Below are 16,366 nucleotides of genomic sequence, written 5' to 3'. Positions count from 1 at the left end.
AGCCCATGTGTTTTCCTTGACCCGTGAGGTCCCCAAGCCACGTGTCCTTGGGGCGCTGCTGCGGTCCATTTGCCAATGATGGAGAAAGAAACCTTGCACCTTGGCTAGGGGCTTCTTGGCAACGACCAGCGAGCTGGGCCCCTTGCTGCCTGACCCACCATGGGACAGGCTGGCAACGAAAGAGGGAGGAAACCCCCCAAATGTCGCAGCCAGCTCCAGCAAAGGGGCTGTTGCCTCTAGCCTGACTCGGGCTAGGCGCTGGGTCTCCTTCCCTCTCTCAGACCCAAACAACTCAATCAATCGAGAAATACTGAAACAATGGCACACACAGGGGGTCTTTTATTTGCCTTCTGTGTGTTGAACCTCTGGAGCGGCCCTGAATCGTATCTTCAAGCTCTTCTCCATGACTCAGAGAGCTAGAAACAGGCTCTCCGGCTAATGAAGGCAGAGAGACAATCACATGAGGCAAGGACTGGGGGCTTGACGACATGCAGGGCGCAGCATGAGACTCATGGATGTGGGCAGCGTTTTGCATCATCAGAGCCACTCTAAGGCCCATTGCAGCAACGGCTTGCATACACGCTAGCATGCTCACACACACACACAAAACGGGGAGTGAGATTTGCACTGCACCTTGGTGTGTGATCAAAAACTGCTGAAATTTTGCAATGTCACAGCCACTCCTGACATGAGCCATCCTCTACCAAACCCTGCCCAGGACGTGGGTACACGCCCTGCCACCCACTGACTGCATTTCTAGCTAATTAAGCCCCTTCTCGTTGCATGGATGGCTGGCAGGTTGGGGTTAAAATGATAATGGAGATCACACGGGAATCAGAAGCATCTTCACGAGCCCTCTCACCTCCAGCCACCCCGTTGCTCCCAGAAGACTGGATTAGCATTGATCGCTTGCAGGCGAGCAAGTAGATAAAACCAAATATCCAGCGGGAGTGATGGAGAGCCGGGCGCTCTAATTCACAGTGTTGGACCACACTCCCGCTTCCAGGACTTCCTAAATCCATCAGAGAGCACCACGTCCATAGCCCGTGATACCTTGTCTCAGACAGGCTGAGGGAAGGGGAGGATGAAAGCGTGGATGGATGGGCTAGGAAGAAGGGGGTCTAGCACACCAGCTCCACTGCACCTCCTATCCTCCCTGTCCAGACCGCAGCTGGGAAGAGGTCCCTGGCTAGCAAGGGGAGCTGGCTGGACCCAGGTGAGCTAGAAGCAGACGCATGCAGGGTAGAGAAGCTGGGTAAGACCAGGGACACCCGTTTTGAGGCAAGAAGTGCAAGACCTTTATCATCATCCGTCTGTCTTGTGGTAGCACGCGGCGGCCCGGCTCCTGGATCCCAACCCCTCTATGCAAGGGGCTGTGCCTCATCCAGTTTGCTCGGTGATGCCTTAGGTCCAGCTGCAACCAAGACCGTGTCCTGCAAGTAGCTCTGATGGGAAACCAAATGCAACCACCAGACAGAAGAGACAGCTCTAACCATAGCTCAGTCTTTCTCTTTGGGACACTGAACGAATGCCCCATCCTTCCCCTAAAGCAGAGGTTTTCAATCTCGTTTAGATTTCCCTTGGAAAATCCCAGCTCTCAGCTTTCCCTTCCTTCTTGACTACCGAAAGGTAACGGAGCAGTTCTTGTTGCCAAGACCAGAGCAGAGCTGATGTACTGGATCCCCGTTTGCAGTCTCAGGGTTTATCTTGTGGATCCCGCACAGCTGTTTGCAAACCTCACCGTGCTCATATTGCACGGCACCCTTAAAAGGCTCTGAGATCCTGCAGCAGGGTCCGAGACCCTTTTAAGGGTGTCGCGCAATATGAGCACGGCGGGGTTTGCAAACACCCGCGCACAATGTCTGCAAACTCCCCACGATGCTGCATCACCCTTGTTGAGACTCACTGCCCTGAAGCTCGCCCTTCGCTTGCTCTGCTCGGGCACAAGAAGCAGAGAGAGAAGCAGCTGGGCCACGTCCACCCAGCGGGTCCGTAGTGGCACCGAGGTCCTCGCCATCGGCACATCCATGCTCTCCCAGCTGACGGGATGGAAACCTGTGCAGGCGCTGATGAGATGAGGAAACGGAGAGCGGGGTGGGGGAGGAAAGAAGCGAGGCCTGGAGCGAGCCGAGATTGAGGGAGAGCTGGTCCGCTTTGTACCTCGCCTGCCTGGCAGCCCGTCACCTCTTTTCACGGCAGCTGAGAAGCCTTTCATGCAAATAGGAGGCAAACAATTTCTCGGTCCCCCTTTCAGAGCTCCGGGAGGGCCGATCTCATTTCGGGAGCAGCGGGGAACAATCGTCAGCCTGAAGTGCCTTCCATCCTGAGAGCCGGCGATAAGAGCCGCGCCAGGGCCTAACAGCACTAATTTGACGTTTGCAGCTGACAGCTTTGCCGCTGACAAAAATCAAGGAGCATAAAAGACCTGTAACTCGGCAGGCCCTGCCATCACCCCCTTCAGCACCGCCTGGCTCCGCACAGCGTCCGCGCGCCCAGCCCGGCGCTGGCGCTGGTGCAGCTCCGCAGCGCTGGCGCTGATGAAGGCAAGCTCGCAGGCAGGGAGTGAAGGAGCAGAGCCTGGGCACAGCAGTCCCACGGGGACGAGGGGGTGACTTAGCCCACAAGAGCCTGGCTTGCAGGGGGCACAGGAGAGCCGTCCCTGTCCGGGGCTTGGCTGGCCTCTGGGAAGGGGTGAGCCCTGACCACCGGGTGACCTGCCATCAGGGGTTCGGGGCCAGCAAAGACCTGCCACTCCCAGAGAGGCCACCCCAGGTGTTTCTTTTAGCCTCGAAAAGGGGATGCTGCAGGGGTCTGCAATGCAGGGTCTGAGACCCCCCTGCCCCCAGCTGCACTGCTGTCTGTGGGAAGTGCACTGCAGCTGGTTCCTTTCCCCTGACCCATCCTGAACGGGGGCCAGGAGCCATCCTCCTCCCTCGTGGCATGGGATTTCCAGGAGCAATGCCTCCGGGGTCGGACGCAGGTGTTTTTGCAGCTTCAGATCCTTCCCACTGGAGGATCCTCAGTCGGGCTGCGCTTTCCTGGGGGAATGATGCTGTTCTGCGAAGGACACTTTTCCTCGGAAACTCACCCCGTCTCGCTTCTGCTCCTCCCAGCCTTTGCTCGGGGTACTCCCCTAGGTGTTCATGCAGCAGCTGATCCCCGGGGGCCTGTATCTCCCACGGCGGTTGGTTGCCCTCTGCTCCCTTCCTGCCTCCACACTTCGCCAGGCATCAACGCGGACCCCTTCGGAAAGGGGCTGCTTTGTATGCACGGTCCTCCCTAGCGCCTGCAGCATCTTCTTGCTTGATATCCTTCCTCCCCGCTCAACAGCTTGGGTTTCGGTTGAGTTTTCCTCGACTCGGCCTGGCTGCGTTCCTGCAGCAGATGCGCTGACACATGGTCGGATGAGGTAATGGGCTTGATTGCATTGCGCCGGGAAGCCGAGCTGAAGGAGAGCTGCTGCATCTACCGCTCCTGCAATCCCTGTCTCCCTAGCATTTAGCAGAGCTTCTCCGAAGCAAAAAGGGAACCGGAGCAGGGTGCTTCCTCCCTCCCTTCACGAGGGTCTGAGGACATCCAGGCGCGGTGCAGGGATCTGCCTCGGGCCAGCGTCGGAGGGCCGGGGTGTGCGGTGACACTCATCTGTGTCAGGGCACTTGCAGACCTGGCATTTTGCTTTCCCCTGCTAGAGTCAGGGGCGTGCTGCACCCTGATGCAGACCTGTCGTTACGCTCAGCTTCCTACCCACCAACACGTTGGATGCCTTATAACAGCAGACAGCCTCCACCCCTCTCACCGAGGACAGGGGTAGCCGGCGCTGCTCTTTAGACAGCTGTATGTGCCACCTATCTCACCCTCCTTTGCCTCCGGGGGCTTGGCATATGCCCTCTGCATCACCCCCAGTCCCTGCAGATCCAGGGAAGTAGACAGGGAACTCCACCCAACACCCCCCGATTTATTCTGAGATAACTGATTCCTGAATTCCTGGCCCATATTGTAACTCTGGGAGCAGTACAGACAGCCTCCTATCCTGGCATAATGCTGGTTTTATAGAGCAATGGAAATTATACCTGGACCACGACTGGATGGATGAGCAGGTATCCCAGGGTGCCTGCATGCATCCATCAACTATTATTGCGAGGTTCGTAGCATGCTTGCCTCAGCAAATGGCTACCCCAGAATGGATGTGCACAGACAACACCTCCATCCTCAGAGGTGTTTAAGGCCCAGGCAGACGAAGCCTTGGCTGGGATGATGTAGTTGGGGCTGGTCCTGCTTGGAGCAGGGGGTTGGAGTGGATGTGACCCCCTGAGGTCCCTTCCAGCCTCATTTCTTATGAACGCCTCAATCAGTATTACTTGACATTGGCAAAATGTAACCCTTGGTACTTTTAGGGGTAATTCCCTACTGCGCTGGGTGAATGCACCAGCTTAGGGGTGTGCGTCACCTTGCCACTCCTTTCGTCTCCGGGAGCCATGCAGATGACAGCAGCCTGTCCAGACCCTAAGAAAGCCTTTCCCTGGGCGCCTGCGCGGCGCGGCATGATGTGTTTTGCAGACTTCAGAAAACTGGCCCGTTTTGTACTGTGACAAATACCGTTTGCAACTGTCACGCATATTTTGCAAATATGTCACGTGCATTTCAGCAAATATTTGCTAAACGCGTACAGCACGCAGGATGTCTCCCTGCCTAGGCAGACGCCGCGTTTCAAGACTGCGGCCAGCCTCCTGCTCCCTTCCCGGAGCGGGGCTGTGGGAAAGGGGTCCTGGCACGCGGGAATCCTGGGCCCCCTGATGCCAGGGAGGAAGTAGAAAAGCTTGCTTTTGTGCCGCAAAATAAAGGTGGCGGGGAAATATTTTTCCCCGGCAGCTCGTCCCCCGAGTTCGTCTCAAGCCGCTGCAAGGCTGGGAACCGGACATACGTGCGTAGGAGGGAGGGAGTGGGTTTTTAGCGACCGAATCTCATTAGCCCGTTTTGCACGCAGGGCGGTCGGATTTGGTTTTCTTGCCGCCGTCGCCGGGAGGCCTGGATGAAAAGCGACTCTCCCGCTGGTCTGTGGGGCCGGGCTGGATTTCGCAGTGATCTGAGCAGAAGGAATGTCTCTGGCTTTTCTTTGATGGTGGAAATAAAAGCAGGGAACGAAGCTCGTCCTTGGCTGCACAACCATCCAGCTGGGCCCAGACCCTGCCTCGCCTGCCTGGGCTGGTCGGGATGCCGCGGTCCCGTACCCTGCCGTGCTGCTGGTGATGCGGCGATCCGATCCGGTGCAGTTTCTACAGGGACGGTGCCTAGAGCAAGGCTGAATTTTGGAGGCTTTTAAGACCTGGCTCGACAACACCTTGGCTGGGACGATGTAGTTGAGGACGGTCCCGGGGGTTGGACTAGATGTGGCCCCCTGAGGTCCCTTTCAACCCTCATTTTCTGTATTTCTGGCAATTAGAGGTGGGGATCCTTTCATCTTGGCTGGGAGAGTCAGAAGCAGCCGGACCCCCTTGTTGAGCCTGCAGCCCTGAGGGCAGGCCTGAAGCCTCCCACCCCGGGCTGGCCTGGACAGACCTCGGCCTCCCCTGCTCCTGCCTCTGGGTCCCCTGCGTCCCAGCTTCGATTAACAACAGACATAAAATTCCCTTTTATCCATTAGCTGGTTTATAGCTTTTGGCTTTGCCTCAGGTCCTCCCGCCTTCCTGCTGGTCCCTGTCTGATTGTCGGGGACCGCGACATTAGTCCTTATTGCACCAATAAAGAGTGCTTTCATGCCACTCGTGCTCCCTCACCAGAGGTCTGCCGCAGTCAGTTTAAGAGACGGGAGCTGGAACGAATACCCCAGCACGCTCCTGACATCCCGCCGTCCTCCACACTTTTATTTCGCCCAAACCGCTCCCGTCTGAGCCTTGCCCGGGCTGCATTAACGACGGGTGATGAGCAGCGCTCGGTGTCTCTCCCGGGCTGCCAAAGCGAGCGAGATGGGCCTGGGCGGGATGCAGAAGTAACCGAAAGTGATGATATTGCTAAGAAAACTATAAAGGGAAACCCGGAGCTGTCCATAAATCCCAGCGTCTTGCTACGCCTCCGAGCAAAGACGCGTCCCCTTCGCAGACACCCCCCCCGCCATAAATTGGGTCTATTGCCGAGCCTGGGATATAAACACCAAAATAAAATGGCAGGAAAGCCCAAGGATCCGGGTTTTTAACGAGCAATAAATGAGTGGTAACGGGACGTTTCTCGGAGGTGCGCTACAGGCTGCAAGCGATTTGCTCTCTTGTCCCCGTTGGCTCTCGGGGGCGGGGAAAAGACCCAGCGACCAGTGGGTTTCACCAAACTTTTCCGTCCTTCTTCCAAGAAATTTCTGGGACTAAAGGATAATGACGTGCATTATGAAATGTCCAACCCCCTCTCACCGCTAATATTTTAATTGCCAGCCGTTCCCTGGCCAGGATTAGGAGAGGGAATAGAAAGTGGAGAAGAATGAATCATTAGGAGGAACAGATGGAGCGAGGCCTGGGTCTGGGGAGGGAATTAGCACGCTGCACACACGCGCGGGCAGGCAAGCACAACAGGACGCCTGTCTCCGCCTGTCCGGGAGAAGCTGGTTCAAAGGACAGATCCTGAATTAATATCTCATCCTCCATAAATAAATCAATACAGGGGTCTCTCGCAGCTGGCTGCTTCTCTTCCCGTTCAGTTACAACCTCTGTTTTTCTGAATCGTCTCTTTAGCTGGGCGACTCATCCCCATCCTTGGTGAGCAACTTATGCAGTCCCGAGGCGGCTACAAGGGGAACGGGGGCTTGGTTTGGGCCCCGCTATCAGCCAAGCGGTCTGAAGCAGGAGGCTCCGGCCCCAACACCGGGTGCAACGTGTGAAAGGGATGGGAAAGGAGGGACAAGGAATCAAGTCAGGGGGTTTCATATCTAGACAACTCTATTTGCAATCCCAAAAGCAACAGGTTTTGTTTCTGGTGTGAACCCTTCCCTAAAAGAAACCCGGTGGGAGGATGAATTTGCATGCAATATTGGGCTCGTGGAAAATCTGGGCTTTCCAGTCCAGCTCGGCCAGGTCACCAAACTCATCATGAGATGCAGAAGCAATGTGCCAGGAAGACCAACAGGACATGTTTCCTGGCCGTATCAAGTGGTGCCGCTCTGCTGGCCATGATATGCCCCAGGAGGGGGTTGCACCCAGGGCTCTGTCCATTGCTTTGATTGTGAGAAGAAGCACTGTGGAGGCAGACACGCCAAAGCATCCGCCTGTCTGTGGCCTGGGAAGCCCCCTGGAAGGTCAAGCTTTATGAATGCATGATGAAATCCTATACAGCAATCCTACAGCAAGAGGGACATTGCCGCGAATATGGGTATAACTTTGCAGCGTGGCCTGTGCTGGACCTCCCATCTTGAACAGGGAGGTGGAGAAGAGAAGGGGGTTCGAAGGGAGACAGGGGAGCCTCGACGCCAGACAGACGGGACTTGCAAAGTGACTTGAGCAAGGTGATGCATACGGACTGGCCCAGGAGAGGGACAGAAAGCAACGACTGGGCTGCGGGAAGATCAGGAACCTGCACCCTTCCTGCCCCGCGGACAGAGGCGCGGAGGACATTCACGGCGGTAAGAGATGGGGAATCTGAACCTGGCTGGGCTGGAGGGTGCTGGAAGTGTGACCCTCTGAAACGCACGGGGCGGCTGTGAAACGGGGTTGCAGAGCAGCTGCGAGTGGCTGGGCACGCACAAGACGATGAAACCTCACTGCTAGTGCTAACTGCTGCCTCTGCTGGGAGCTGATGCCTCTGAGAGGTGGAGCAGGTCTCCGATCAGGGGTCTCCCTCCCAGTCCGAGCTAAGGGGTGGTGTGAAATCATTTGCTACCTGCCATGGGAACAGAGCTCGAGCTTCATCCCCCCCGGCCTGCTCGGCGCAGGGGTGGGAGAAGCGGTTTGGATGGCGTGGGGTCGAGCTGCAACGTCCGAGCGTCTGGCCCCCGTCGGCACTCGCGGTTCCTAGTGCTACCCGTAGAGCAAGAGAGCCGCTTCGAGGCCTGCCAGGGCCCGAGCAAAGCAGGGCCACGAGATGCGGAGCACCGAGTCGGACTCGAACCATCCTGCCGAGAGCCGGGAGGGCTGGCGAGCATTTCCGATGGCCCGCTGGAGGAAGAAGCAGAGCTGCGCTGGGTTGATTTACAGCCCCCCGCATCCCCACCCAGGCTTCCAGCCCCCCAGGACCTCATTAGAGCCTCCTCCTTTCGGGGGGAGCGCAGGCAGCACTGACAGCGCCGCGCCGGCTCGGGGCTTCCTGCTGCGCTTCCCGGAGAGCACCACGGGGGCCCCTGGGAGCGCGCGGGGCCGCCTCGCAGGCGGCTCGTTAGCGCCGTCAGGGTCACGGCAGTCATCGTGGCCAGGGCCTTCCATGGGGAGCGCGTGTCCCAGCCCCCGCACGCAGGCCGCAGAGGAGCCCGAGCTGCGCTACACGAAGGCAGTGGCACCGGCATCGCGCTGCGTGCAGGCCCCGCTGATGTCAGCGGGAGCTTTCGTGAGGCTGGGATTTTATTCTGGGCCCCAGGCCCCCCACCGTGTTTGCTGCCTCCGCTGGACTCCCTCCAGCGTGGCCACATCCTTTCTGCAGTGGGGGCCAAAGCTGGGCACAGGACTCCCTGGTGCTGAATAGGGGGGAATAATCACTGCCCTTAGCCTGCCGACAGTGCTCCTGCCAGTGCAGCCCAGGATGCCGGTCGCCTTCCTCGCGACAAGGGTGCACTGCACCGCTGGCTCGTAGACCCGCAAGCGAAGGATGGTGGAGGGGGAAAGCATAAATCTGGACGCCCATGAGTAGGAAGCAATACTGCCGCAGAGCCAGGTCTTGCTCCAAAGAAGAAAGGATGGTTTGGGGAACCATTTTTGCTGGGCCCATATGTTTGGTGGAGGCAACCGGCCCTGGTCCACATAAACCCCCCTGGGGCGTCTGGTGGCAGGTCACAGAGGGACACTGGCGTTTTGTGGGGATGGAGGTAACTGAGCACACCTGGGCTTTCCAGGAAATCACCTCTGAGCAGCCTCACAACTGCCGCCTGCTTTGTGCCATCCCATGCTCTTCAATGACCTTGCACCAACAAACAGCGTGCGCTGCTCTGCACTGTGCAACCAGCCGTATGCCCGTGCCGTAGCCTTGACCTCGTGGAGCCCGGCAGGCAAGCTACGGAGAAGCCCTGCTCCAACAGATCAGCCACAGAGGGAAACTGAGGCACAAATCGACCCTGCCGTCTGCCGGACTTCAGGCGGCTAACCACCCCTCACCGTCCCGATACAGAGCACGGAGAAAAGCCAGAGCTGCAGATGTGCTGAGGAATCCCTCGACGCCGGCCTCTTCGTGAACATCTGCACGTCAGCGAGCTTGTCGTTTTGCGGGAAGTCGCCTCGCTGATCCTCAAAATGGGGAGGGAGCCCCAGCGACAGCTCCCCGCGCCGTGTCCTTTCGTCACCTGCCCTCCTTCGCTGCAACGCGGCCCATCACGCCGGCCGTCAGCCTGGGCCACTTACCCCATATTACCATGCGCAGGGGGTGCTCCAAGTTCCCGCGGCAGGCAAGGCAGACACGTCCTCTACCCCGGGATCCCCAGAGCCCGAGGGCTATTTTTGCTGGGCATCTGGCAGTGTTTGAGGAGCCCAGTCTAGCAGGCTCTTGAAAACCCCCTTCCTCTTCCCAGCAGAAAATGTTGGGGGTCATAGTGGTAGCCAGGCAAGGCATGGGCATTTGTGGGGACACTTTTTTGGCAGCACCTGATGACTCCAGTAAGAGGAAGGCCATATTGTGCTGGGTGCTCTACATACACTTAGGCAGACAAGGTTTGGGGGTAAATCTGAAACTATTTCAGTCGGTCTAATAAAAGAGACCAGATTTACCCGAAGAACCTCGCCTGCCTGTGTCCTTAGACCAACCTACACCCCTGTACATACACTTAGGAAGAGGCAGCCTTTATATCCACAGATTACCGCCTACGTCCGTGCTTCTCGACCTTGTTAGACCCAAGGCACCCTCGGAGAACGCCAGCTCTGAGCTTTCACTCATTTTTTGTCTACAGAAAAGTGCTAGAGCCGTGCTTACGCTGCAAAGACCCCAAACAGCCCACATCAGGCCAGGCTGTTTTTAACACCCTGGATTTCATAGATTTCATAGACATCAGGGCTGGAAGGGACCTCGGGAGATCATCGAGTCCAGCCCCCTGCCCAAAGGGCAGGCAGTCAGCTGGGGTCATAGGATCCCAGCGAGATAAGCATCCAATTTGCTCTATAAGCATCCAATTTGCTCAGATAAGCATCCAATTTGCTTAATTCCTATTTGAAATCCTGAGGTTTAGCTTGTGAATCATGCTTGCACACCTAAGAGTGCTAATGTTGTGTGGCACCCTTGAAAGGATATCCAGGCACCCCAGGGTGGTACCTCAACCTGGCTGAAAATCATTGGCCTACATAGACGTGGAAGGGAGGCAGAAGCGTGGGTTTAAGCAAGGTCACGCAGCGGGTCGGGGGCTGAGTCTGGACAGGCACCCAGGCTCCTCGGTGAATGCAATAGCTGCCTTACGTGCGGTGCTCGCAGGGGCGCCTGACAACTGCTGCAACCAGCTGCGATTCAGCGCAACCGAAGCGCTGGCGGGACGGCTTCTCCTATTCCGTCTGGAAAACCATTTAGGAGATGGAGGACAAAAGACCAGCTGTTACGACTCATTCCCGAGGGTGGGAGTTTTGTCCACTCTCCTCTTCGTAGACGGGCTCTGATTTCTCGGCAGGATGGAGCACCCCGGCATGGCATAATTCAGGAAAACGGCGCTGTCACGCGTGCGCCCGGCTGGCACGCGCAGGATTGGAGCAGCGCTCTTAGAGCGGAGCCAGCTGCAAAACAACTGGCTTTCCAGATCCCATCCCTCGTGTCGCGGTTTGTAGCCCGTCTCTTAAAAGCATGTCAGGCCTTATAACTTAAAACTAAAAACCTGTGCTCCGAAACGGATATTTCAGGCAGTGACACCGGAGTGTCTTGTAGCTTCCATTACTTCCCCGCGACTTCATTACAGACAACATGTCTCAATAGATGTCCCTGCCACCGCCGTCTGCGTATCTGCCAAGGAAAGGCAGTCCATCATTTTTTGAAATCTGGGTTTTAACTTCCAATTAGAGGGTGATGGAAGGGGAGCGGGGCCCGCGTGTGACAGGGAAATCAATAACGCGGCGTTTCAGAGCGACGGGGAATGAACGGGCTGCGAGCGCGGCGCGGATGGGAACAGGGACGGTCGCCTGCCAAAGCAAACGCGCTCCCGTCGCACAGTGCAAACCTGCGCGGCCCATTTGTGTTGTTTTCCCCCCCTCGCCTGACCTTCGTTATTGCTTTCTGCTCCTTCCCAGAGAGACAGAGGGAGCAAGGGAGACAGGCCGAGCTCTCCCCCCCACCGGCTGTTACGCAGCGCTCGGAGACAGGGATAGGGAAGCGGGGCCTGTAATCGTCTCTAGGGATAATCGGCGTGAGGGACGGCTGCGTGGGAACAGCAAGGCCGCGCCAGGATTGCACGTCTCAGCTTTAGGCCTTGCATGCCTGCCCCAGGTGGGGAAACTGAGGCACGGAGTGACCAAAGCTGACCAAAGACAGAGCCAGCTCCCAATGCAGTCAGCGCCACGGTGCAAGAGCTGGGCGAGCTGCTTGTCATCCCCAGGTCCCTGCTTTACGCCCCTCTGCGGAGACCGAGAGCCCTTAGCAGTCCTCGGGCAGGGACAACCTCCAGAAACGAGCCCGTCTGCTTCCACCTCCTCCCCTCCCGGATGCCCCTAGGAGTTTGCCCCGCAATGGGGGAGCTGGGATGCTGCCCCGTCCGTGCCTAGCAAGCCCCTGCCTCCCACGGCTGTCACTTCTGCACCTTCCCTGGAAACCGCCGAGCGGCGGGGAGCATTTACCCTTCACGTCCCGCTACCGACCCCATCTCTCCCTGGCGGCCTCGCATCACTCAACGGCCGCACCTGTCGCGCAGGCTTCGGCGCTGTCGGGATCTCTAGCTCGGGCTCCACTTTCTCCCGGCGGGATCGTCTAATTGCTGGAGGAGAATGCAGGAATTGTCGGATGGAAAGAGACCAGCGGGCTCTGTGCTGAAGCAATCAACCCCTTTAATGCCTCTAATTGCTGCACCCAGTGAGATGTTTCTCTCTGAGACCGGCTGATGAGCAGCACGGGTACCCTGTTCCTGGAGGAGTGAAAACCCCTCTGAGAGTTGCCCGGCTGAGCGGGACGCTTTCCTGCCCCAGCCTCGGAGACGGAGCCCCGCGCTTTGCTAGGCACCGTCCTGTAGACAGCGACTGCATCCAGGCCCGGTCCTTCGGTGAAGGCAGCAGCACGGTGCCTGGAGGGAGCTTTCTGCACGCCCGGCTGCCCGTTCACGCTGATGACGTGATTGCACGTGCAAATGCAGAAGATGCACTTTTGCACAAGCAGGTTGTTATTTGCACGTGGATCTCAGCCTCAAAGGGCATATCCTCCCCATCAGGGGCCCACGGCAGGGCGCCCTGCAGCGAAGCCCACCCCTTCCTGAAAGCCAAGTGACCCCAGTCTCCCAAAAGGTTTCTTTGCCTGTGTTGTACCCTTCACACTTGGCCCCTGGGTTATACCTCGGTGGCACTCTGAATTCTCCAGTGTGACCCTGCTGAAGGCTGGAGAGCACCTGCTGAGCTTTGGGTCGTGCCCTCTCCACGTAAGACCCCCGTCTTTTATTCTATTCACGCTCTCATGCTGGCCCCAAAGCCTCCTAAGTTGCATGGTATGAACAGACTCTGTCACACTTGGTTCCTTCTCATTTGCACGCGCACGGTGGGTGCTGATTAGATAGGATGGCAGTGGGCTTCCCTGCTGTGACGCGGGTCCACGCTGCTCTGGGTTTATCCAAGAGATGATCGGTGGCGGGCGGGCACATTCAAGGTGGACTCGAATTCCTGTGGCAGCTTGGTCCACAGCTGTGGCCTGGCCTTGGGACACCTCCCTGTGCCCAGATGATGGGAAAAGGCAGATACCTTATATATTCACATACTGCACTCACTTTTCCAGCTGTTAAAAATTGGGTTGTGCATCTTAAATCAGGGAAGCGATTCTGAGTGATTTGTTTCCTTTGCCCTTTGCTGAATCTCTTTCCATCCTCGTTACTGAAAACCTGCTCTGAGAGGAAGAGCCCAAACCTGAAAGGAGCTTTCCGGAGCCAGGTTGGACTGCCACTTACGGCACGGCTCTGTCTCCCGTGCCGTGCTGACTCCTTTCTTCAGTGTGACCGAAACGTGGGTTGGAGCCACAGCAAAGATGCGCAGTTTCAGGCAAAACGTCTGAGCTGCAGGGGCAGCAGGACAATGAGGCGAGGGGAAGCGCAGCATCTCCTTCACTGCAGGCGGTCAAGAAGATGATGGCCTGGGAGAGGTGAGCACCAGCGCAGGGGGCTGGAGGAGATGATCAATGATCCCTCTGAGGTCATTAATCAGAGAACCATAGACAAGGAGGGTGGAAGGGACCTCGGGAGGTCACATCTAGTCCAACTCCCTGCTCCAAGCAGGGCCAGCCCCACCTACATCATCCCTGTCACGGCTTGGTCTAGCTGGGCCTTAAAAACCTGCAAGGATGGAGACTCCCCCACCCCCCTGGGTAACCCTCTTTCCAGTGCTTCACCACCCTCCTCGTGAGACAGATTTTCCAGCATCCAACCTCAAGTTCCCTTGCTGCAACTCCTTGTCCTGCCACCTGCCCCCACTGAGACCAGCCCAGCCCCATCGTCTTTGCAGCCCCCCGGCAGGGAGGTGACGGCTGCTGTTCAACCCCCCTCGGTCTTCTCTTCTCCGGACTAAATCAGCCCTTAACTATTTTCATTGCCCTCCACTGGACTCTCTCCAATGTGTCCACATCCCTTCTGTAGGGGGGGCCACAGCTGGACACCGGACTCCAGATGTGGCCTCCCCAGTGCTGAACAGAGGGGAGGAATCGCTGCCCTCCATCTGCCGGCACCGCTCCTCCCAAAGCAGCCCAGGGCGCCGGTCACCTTCACGGCACCCAGGGCGCACTGCTGGCGCCTGTCCAGCTTCTTGCCCCCTGCCCCCTTCCACAGAGCATCAGTCACACACTGTTGGGGCGGATGCCTCCTTCTAAGGTCTTTGTGGCTTCTTTCTGTGCTGGGGACAGGCCCTTTATTTCTTCTTGAATCTCCATTTAGGCCTTGTTAATGCAGGGCTCTAACTGCTCACTCATCTCTTAGTTACCGAGTTTTCTTAGTAGCTCCTGGTGAGAGCCTGGAAGGGAAGGCTGTCTGAAAACAGAGACAAAAGCTCCCCCGCCCCCCGTTTCCTTCTCTGGTTTGTAGATGCTTGGAAATCTCCCCGCTGGAGAGTCACCGTCAGAGGACCAGCCGTCTGCTTAGGCCCCATGCTCATTTCCAAGTAGGCGAGGTGTTCCAGTGGCCGTGTTCGGAGTCGTAATGAGGGATAATTAATACAGTGGAAATGATGCATTCAGAGGCTGCAATCCCCGGGTTCGCTGCGGTCTGTTCCCGGTGGTCTGCTGCATGCCAGGGCCACGCAGGGTCTCAGGCTGGAGGCATCTCCTGATGGTGCCCCAAAACCCCTGCTAGAGGACGGAAAGATACCGGGGGCGTGAAGGCAAGTAGCGGCCAGTGCTGCTGATCCCAGCAAGCTCCCAGTTTGGGATGGGATGGTGCGATCCCGCTGCAGTGCCGCCGGCTGCCCCGTCGGTTCTGCTGGACCCTCAGTGTGTGCCGCGGCATGAGGGGCCGGCTGGACGGCACTCGGCACAGGCCCCCGGGGGTGAGTGCCCCCGCTGCCTCCCCTCTATCCTAGCAGCTGCCTTGTGCCCACCCAATTGGTAGCACCTATTAGAGCAGCCCGGGGGCAGCTCCGACTTGGACCGGCTGGTAGCAGCCCCCGTGGCCCGCCGACTAGTGCGGTGACTGCTCCCCCTCGGCTGGTCGGGGTAGAAATCCCAACCTGCCCCCGTGCTGGGGGCAGCTGCATCCTGCCTCCCGCGTTGCAGGGGGCTCTCCCTGTGCGCTCGCCCTGCCCCAGCCCCTCTGCCCCCACCTGCCACAGCTGCCCCCCCGTCTCCGTGTCCCCTCCGCGGCTGCAGCATCCCCTGCCCCGGGTGCTGTCCAGCTTCTCCTAGGCCGGCTCCCTGCCCTCCCTGCTGGGGTCCCGGGCAGGCGCCTTTCCCCAGCGGCCTCACGGCCGCGGCCGCGTTCGGCGCAGACGGATACGTCTCCAAGAGAAACAGCTGTTCCCTCCGCCGGCCGAGGGACGCCGAGGTGTCAGGCTTTGTCTCAGCCGAGCTGTAAACATGCCCGAGCTGTATTCCCTTTCCCCCGCCCCTTCCCTTGGGAGCAAGCGCTGGCACGACGAGCAACTTCATCAGCATTCATCTGGAGCAGGGGACAATTAAAATCCAGCTGGACGCTGGGAGAGCTCAGCGTCACACATTGCACCCTCGCACAGGGTTACCGCCCGATCCACCGAGCCCCACAGCTTCCGGGGAGGTTACCTGGGTGGGTGGGAGAAGGGGAGCGGATGCCTTTACACTGACAGGGGTTTTGCTCGTGACACCGCGAGCTGGAGCAAACAGATGTGCACTGCCCTGGGACAGCAGGCCCCAAGGAGATCTCCCGAAGTTCCCCCCCAAGCACGAGGAGCAGCAGGCAGGTTTCCAGGAGCACAGCACCATGGCACCCCACGTTCAGGCGGTCGCGGTCCCTAGCCACAGCCGCTTGCAAACAATAATCCCGCTCCTTATTGTTCCCACATCAGTGGAGCATTTCTGCTCGCACGTCTGCAGCCAGCGTGGGCCTCCGAGGGCTGCACACTTGATCAGCTGCTAAGACAACGAGGCGCCTTTGTCTGCACAACGCCCTGCTGTTTGCTGCGCCGAACGTGCCGGAGACAAGCGATCGGAGAGAAGCAGGGTTGCGCCGGAGCGTGGATACCTGCGACGAGGCGACACGGCCCGGAGAGCAGCTTCTGGCGTGGCTGCTCCCTTTGCAATGGTCTCAGCGGGGCGCTGACGTGAAGGTCCTTTAAAACAATGAAAAAGAGAACGGTTTCCAGGTTTTTAACCACTGATCTGTGCCTCGTGCATCCCGTGGTTGGAGCCCGAAGTGCAAGGTCAGCGGCACGCCGAGCCTCACCGATGCACTACTCGTGCCATGACGGTTTGGGCAGGGCAGGGCTGGTTGGCAGCGTTGTCGCCAGCTCTGATCCCTCCGGAGACCTCCCTCCAGGTGTGTGATGTTTGTGCACGCTGGTCTCATCAACTCGGCAGCAACGCAACGCGAGGTCATGGCGAGGCGTCCCACAACGCTTATCCCTGATAACAG

General features: G+C 58.2%; 1 protein-coding gene across 1 annotated transcript in view; it reads right to left on the bottom strand.

Moving 5' to 3' along the window:
- GALNT10 (polypeptide N-acetylgalactosaminyltransferase 10) overlaps window positions 1-14,199 on the bottom strand; it is a 147,641-nt gene extending 133,442 nt beyond the window's left edge. The window contains exons 1-3 of the mRNA XM_019534739.1: window positions 14,115-14,199; window positions 13,229-13,384; window positions 11,985-12,058 (exon numbers count right to left, since the gene is read on the bottom strand). Coding sequence (XP_019390284.1) covers window positions 11,985-12,058; window positions 13,229-13,384; window positions 14,115-14,199 — 315 coding nt within the window. The remainder of the gene's footprint in view (window positions 1-11,984; window positions 12,059-13,228; window positions 13,385-14,114) is intronic.
- Window positions 14,200-16,366: the final 2,167 nt, after the last annotated feature.

The sequence above is a fragment of the Crocodylus porosus genome, unplaced genomic scaffold (assembly GCF_001723895.1).
Source record: "Crocodylus porosus isolate Cpor-Errol unplaced genomic scaffold, CroPor_comp1, whole genome shotgun sequence".
In the NCBI taxonomy this organism is placed as follows: Eukaryota; Metazoa; Chordata; order Crocodylia; family Crocodylidae; genus Crocodylus; species Crocodylus porosus.
This window is presented reverse-complemented; position numbering and strand designations above follow the sequence as displayed.